The 6,860-nt window shown below is 42.2% G+C and overlaps 1 protein-coding gene across 1 annotated transcript in view; it reads right to left on the bottom strand.

Annotated features, from left to right (window-relative positions):
• LOC106821276 (FYVE, RhoGEF and PH domain-containing protein 1-like) overlaps positions 1–6,860 on the bottom strand; it is an 8,256-nt gene that overhangs the window by 548 nt on the left and 848 nt on the right. Inside the window, exons 2-8 of the mRNA XM_014826017.1 lie at positions 3,755–3,871; positions 3,378–3,526; positions 2,809–2,965; positions 2,278–2,365; positions 1,541–1,591; positions 908–966; positions 42–188 (exon numbers count right to left, since the gene is read on the bottom strand). Coding sequence (XP_014681503.1) covers positions 42–188; positions 908–966; positions 1,541–1,591; positions 2,278–2,365; positions 2,809–2,965; positions 3,378–3,526; positions 3,755–3,871 — 768 coding nt within the window. The remainder of the gene's footprint in view (positions 1–41; positions 189–907; positions 967–1,540; positions 1,592–2,277; positions 2,366–2,808; positions 2,966–3,377; positions 3,527–3,754; positions 3,872–6,860) is intronic.

Below are 6,860 nucleotides of genomic sequence, written 5' to 3'. Positions count from 1 at the left end.
TATATATATATATATATATATATATATATATATATTCTCACCAAGAACAGGTAGCGCTCCTGGTGGTCACCGCTGCGTGCTGATATCTTGACGAGGCGTCCTTCCTTGATGAACTCTCTGCTGGGGCTGACCAGGTCTACAGCGCCACCTAGCAGGTCTCTGATCTCAAGCAGCTTCTTGAACTTGTGCTGCAAAGAAAAGTAATAAGTGAGCATCTAAGGTGAAATACTTGACTACCCTGTGTTGCCACGTATAGGTGAGATATGACAGGATAACATTTCTGGTGAGTGATGCTGATGACATGGCGTGATGTTGCCTGGCAACCGTTGGAAGACATGATAAACTCCAATTCTCAAGTTTAGCAGGTAGCAGTTATTGTAGTGATATTTCAATTAGGAACCCACTAGTATAGCTATGTACATTAGGTTTGGTGGCTTTCATCTAATTTCTCTTAGGTTTATAAGCAGCACGTGGTGCCAACGAATGTGTCCACCAACCACTTTATCTCTTTACGCTATACGTAATACATTAGTAGTATAGTAAAGCTAGGAATTAAATTACTATTATTATATTATTAAAAAATTAATTTAATGAAATAAAAATAATAAATATTTAAAAAAAAATTATTATTATTATTTATTATTATTATTTAATTAATTTAATTTATTATTATTTAATTATTTTTATTATTTTAGGATTAGGAAGCTAGTATTGAATAATATCAGGAGTAGATAATAGGGATAGATCCCTAATATCATAGATAATAGATAGATAAGGATAGATAAGGATAGATAAGGATAGATAAGGATAGATAAGGATAGATAATAGATAGATAATAGATCCCTATTATCTACTCCTGATAATATCGATGTTGTTATGATGCTTGAGGTAAGGTTAGGTAACTCACGATCTTCCTCATGGCATTGTTGATGTGATGTGCTGCTGCTGATACACAGGTCAGTGCCTCTGTAACAAAACAACATCAAGGCACGTTAATAATGAACATGCCTTTCTTGTTTTATCTGCAAAGGTTCGTTTTATCGCGTTAGACTTTAACTTTAGGCGCTATTTCGCGGAATTAATTTGCCACGTAAAACATTTTTCGCAGCCATATAACAATGAATTATGTAACAAACATCCGAAGGGGCAGCAATTGTATTGTCGGACAGATAAACTAAAAAAACATCGAACTGACGTTCTGAACATTCGTTATAAGACCGAACTTTGATGCTAACGAATCTTTATGTATTCAACGACAATGACGGGATCCAAGAGGATCAACTCAGACATGCTGACGCAGTATACATGGACATCTTTAACACTCTGGGAAGCGATATAATTCGATTTCTGAATCGGAGTAATAAAATATACGCCGTTAAGTCTATGATCTCCATCGCAGCCAAACTCAATACCAACGACGTTTGTTTAATTAAAGCCTAGAGCTCGGGGAGGTTAGATATGTGTTTGTCTGCAGGATGGGGGGAGGGTGAACGCAAGGTGGTAGTGTGGGCACGTTGTTATTTTGTCTATTATAACTCACTTTCTGCATCTGCTCTATCCGCCGAGTCACCTGGCAGCCTTTTCAGATACTCTGAAACGTAAACAACATAAAACCACATCGTCGTAATGAATTTCATCGAAAATATACATAATCACCCCCCCCCCCGCATCCAATTTCACATTTCACCGGTCAGTGAGCATGGATATAACCGACACTCGTTAGCGAATGTTCAACTATATGACCGTATATTCATCCCTGACACATTATCGGTCACTTCAAAGACCGCACACACTTGGTTTTATTGTCACCCTACTGGTATTTGGTCACACCTACATCCATTGTTCTCATACGTACGTCAACTAGGCCACCGCGGATCCGTGGCACACTTTTAATATGGTTTCACGTAAATCCAATTTTAATAGCTGTTCGCATCTCACGTCGTGGAGTGACAGTAATGCCACACACAACGTAATCACAATTTCAAATTAGATTTAATTAGATTTCCTGCGCTATAAATAATGAATGGTGAGAGGCGACGAGATTAAAACACGAATGCAGTCGATGTTGCTCGATCGTTACAATTACTTGCAAATATAATCATATTATTAGCGGCATACCCCCCCCCACCCCCCGAGATGTCAAATATATGCGTTCGAATATAGGACTGACTGTTATAGCCATTCTCCCCCTCAAACTCCGTTTCTTTACTTATGCATCATATCCTCTACCATTATCAGCACTCTTTTATGTTTGTGTGTGTATAATTATATAGCTACCTTTCAGTAGCAGCTCATATCTGGGCACGCGTTGCACTGGCACCAGCATGTGGTTCAGTATCAACATGTTATCACATTCAGGAAGTTTCTGTAAAGATGTAAACGTCATCGAGGTACATAATTAACGTAATAAATCACTTCAACCCCACTGAGAGTTCATTCTGAGAGTTTCATTTTAATTATTTCTAATGAAACGTTCATCAAAATCACTTCTCATGATACAGCAGAGCGAGCCTCTACTGTAGACATGGAGGAAATAGTGGAATGTTCTGCTTGGGTTGGGTCTATGAGATCTATTTCCATTCTAGAGATTGGTGAATCATAGCCATATATCGGAGCAAATTGTTTTATTCACTTTCAATATAACCTATATATTTTCATTATAGACATGACTGGACCAAAACGTATGGACTGTCGCTATGGAGAGAGAGCATATATCTATGCTATAGACGTAGTTATACATAGGAAACGTGGACAGAACGCGTGAGGTGCACACTGCAGTGACAGTGGCGCCATCTATGAGAGCCTCACCGACAGTTCGTCGACGATGGCTCGGAACCTGTTGGACTTGACGAGCCATATGTTGATGAGTTTCTGCGCCATCTCGTAGTTGTTCACGTACTCTGTGTACATCTTCAGGAAGGGCGCGAACCGTAGCATGATGTCACCTATCCGCTTCACTTTCTCCCTAGATGAAGACCGAGTGAATTACCTAACCTTAATCCTAACGTTAACCTTAACCTTATCCTAACCTTAGATGAAGACAATGAATGGTTAAGTAATGGTAAGGGTAAATGAAAAACTGCGTGGGCAGAGCGCAGGAGGGTTAAATCTTAAACAGAAAACACGGGCCAGGGGAGGGATTGAGGTCACCTTGAGGTAGTGCACGTGTCTCTTGAAATGCATCGTATACCTTAAATGCATCTATATATTTACCGTTAATACAGCAAAGAGGTGTGCAGGCATTTTTAACGAGAGCATATCTGGTGGGCCAGTCAAGTAGATATGGCTCACGAATTAGAAGGAAATATACCGTCAACACCGTCCTGTTCTGCATTAGTTTGTGATTGCCGCACATGCTCCTTGCCGCATTCACTCACCATTCCTGCATCCTCTGCTCCAGCTGGGGCAACACGAAGTCGTGATGAAGCTGGTACACGCTCTTCATGTTGGAAAACATGCGCTTCGTGACGTCATCGGGGAACATGTTGTGACGTTCGTTCGCAGCGTCGAGGCGTGCATGTAGAACCTGCCATTACACAGCTGCTGTTATATATATCGTAATGCTCACTACACGCACGCACGCACGCACGCACGCACGAACGCACGCACACACACACACACACACACGTAACATGACACACACGCGCGCGCGCAGTATAAACACTATCAACTGTTAACTATATGATATATGTATATATATAAATATATATATATATATATATATCTTATAAGGCGCTATAATAATGCGTGATACCTGATCAATGAGATTGAGTTTATCAACGTAGGTGCGCTCTGTCGTTAGGATTTCCAGTGCAATCCTGTAGAGATGATACTTCTTCTTCTCGTCATCGGCAGTTCCCTCTAGGATTATCTACATTGATGAGAAACATATGTTCAGCATTACTGGCTAGACAGACCAAGTATGCATCTATATATGTATCAAGAGTACATGATAGAGATGTACTCTCTATTATGTACTCTTGATATATATGCATAATATCAAGAGCTAATAAATATATAATAATATATATTATAAAATTATAAATAATAATATATATAATATTTATTAGCTGTTGATAATATATCATATACATTTAGTGTATGATCGAAGGTGACTGTGGCGTACAGTGGTAGAAGAGTTGTGATTTAGGATATTGTTTGTATGGGTAAGGAGAACAGAATGGCAGAGGGGACAGGTGGGTAAGTGAGAGAGCTAGAGTAGTAGTCATGCCCATGCAGAGTGTGAGAAATACACTTACTCGCTTCTGTAAGCAGCAGCGGGAAGAAGAAAAAGAAACAGGTGTACTGCATGGTGAACGACATTAGTAAAATAGGTTCCCGTTTTATACGTGCAATTATGCATCAACATACCTAATACATAATCATTGGTGATCGGCTAACAGGTAAGAATACACCTAATATATATATATATATATATACCTGAAACAGGCGCGTAATAACGATCTGTGTGTGCGTATGTGTAAAACGCATGCGTATCGTGTGACGTAACATTCAAACCGCGTCATATATCCTCACACATTACAGCTCAGTCAACGCAAACGCTCATCCGCCAAGATCAACACAAAACACGAGAGATATACTATCGCGGTTGCGTGTCCATATACTGATAAACACCGCACCGAGGGAAAGTCGATAGGTAGTGTTTGCAGCAAGTGTGTGCCAGGTCAGTATAGTTGTTTCCTATATCTATAAAAACCCGCGAGAGCGAGCATCTCTCCCTAAGATGTATTTCTCACGTGCAGTAGCAGCCGTAGACACAATATCACGGGCTACTGGATGTTTTTACTAGGGCATCATGTCCGTCAGCAGCGGAGGTTGGATGCTGCTGCGGATGCAGGAGGCTGCGCGAAGCATCGCCAGAAAAACCGCTGCCACATGTGAACGTAAAGTGACACACGTGTTTAACTCTGTGTGTGTGTGCACACACACACACACACACACATTGTGTGTGTGTGTGTGTGTGTGTGTGTGTGTGTGTGTGTGTGTGTGTGTGTGTGTGTGTGTGTGTGTGTGTGTGTGTGTGTGCGAGCGCGTATGTGCGTGTAAGAACCTGCGTGCGTATAGTACGCCTGCCTGTATGTTTGTGTGAGCAGACCTGATAGATGCCTGCTAACATAGCCGGTGCTGCGTACGTCAAGCGGCGCTGCTATATGGCAGGCCTACGCCAGCTTTCCCATTTTACGTCCTGCACCAAGAATACATTGAGACACGGCCGAGCGAAACAGACACGCAATTAAGACGGTTAGTGATTAAATTAAATGCTGCCTATAGAAAGCCAAATGGTATTCTATTCTGAGCGCTTCTCACAGAATGCGGCTCGATATCATACCCGAGTTGCAGGGCAGCGCATTCATGATGCACGGGCTCATTCGGGAAGACGGGGAATGTATGTAGGGCCTTATTATTAGGAATGATTATACTATAGGAAGAGGGATGAGAGATTCCATACTCATGCGGGATGCAATGTAAGTGACGCAAGGAACCGTCTGGGGAAGAGGGGAAAGAGAGCCAATAACTCATTCGTGAAGAGAGATAAACGGATGCAGGAGCGCAGTCAAGGAATATAGGCAAATGCCACAGGAGCTGATTTTAGATCAGTGAAAAGAAGAGAATGTGCTAATTCAAAATGAAGGGAACGAAATGCGGGTGTGGAATCACATTAAAGGCATCATTAGCTCTCAAAAAGCACATTTTTAATCAAATAAAATTTAAGATAACTATATCATGTACACTCGTAGATAATGTGTGAATTTGAACTAGTTCGTGATATCGCACGAGGGTGGAGAGAAGTCCATACATGTTTAACCTATAGGCTAACTAGCTAGCTATGCAGATCGACAGCGAGAAATCTACTTCCGGCCATCAGCGCCGGAGATGTTCAGCGAAATCGAAGCTAACTAAACGGAAATCGACATCAGTCTAGATCGGCGTCACGTCGTTCCTATACGGCGATCTGTAGAACCAGTCTGCGACCACTACGAGCTGTTTACGAGTTCGTTCTCGACTATAGATATTCCGATACTCGCTATGGCGTATAGAGGTCACCGTGTTCGCACACGCGCGAGTGCACGCACGCACGCACACATACACGCACGTGCACACCCACACAGCCATATGAGCATTCACACATGCTACATCACTATACGTGTGACGTGTTACGTTCAATGAGCGACGTCACGATGCACGATGAGAAATGTCTGCATTTTGTCAATCTCGCTGTAGTGCTATATAGAAGACAATCGATGCGGCGCTGGGGACAGCGTGTAGGATGATCTCTGATTGCCAACCTGCCGTCTGTTGCTTTCGCGGATGATGCGATTTATAGAACCTAATGGGAAATTGCCTGTTAAAGGCATAAATTAACGTCGAGCGAACTGTTCCACGATTGATTGCCTTTCCCAATTGCACGCGGTGAGCTGAAAATTTATTTGTCTGCGAAACAAAAGCTAACAATATATAGAGGCGGCGGGAATGAGCAAGGCCATGAGCCAATATATTTTCCCTCGCATGGGGAGTCATAACGCGGCGCCGTTTTTCGGGTTATAATCTTTTACTCTGGCTGAACGTATAATTAATCACCAATACGCTCCACTGTTGTCGGTGTGTTATCAATAGCTACATGACAGCTGGGAATATGAAGAGAAACCTATCCAACTTGGCCGATCCTCCCATAAACAATAATCACAGTGTAGCATCAATCTCTGCCTCCCCGCATCCCTGCATGCAGCATCCTCTGCTTCCTCCGCATCCCTGCATGCAGCATCCTCTGCTTCCTCAGCATCCCTGCATGCAGCATCCTCTGCTTCCTCAGCATCCCTGCATGCAGCATCCTCTGCTTC

The sequence above is a fragment of the Priapulus caudatus genome, unplaced genomic scaffold (assembly GCF_000485595.1).
Source record: "Priapulus caudatus unplaced genomic scaffold, Priapulus_caudatus-5.0.1 Scaffold67, whole genome shotgun sequence".
In the NCBI taxonomy this organism is placed as follows: Eukaryota; Metazoa; Priapulida; class Priapulimorpha; order Priapulimorphida; family Priapulidae; genus Priapulus; species Priapulus caudatus.
Note: the sequence above shows the minus strand (reverse complement) of the source record. Positions and strands in the feature narration are given on the sequence as shown.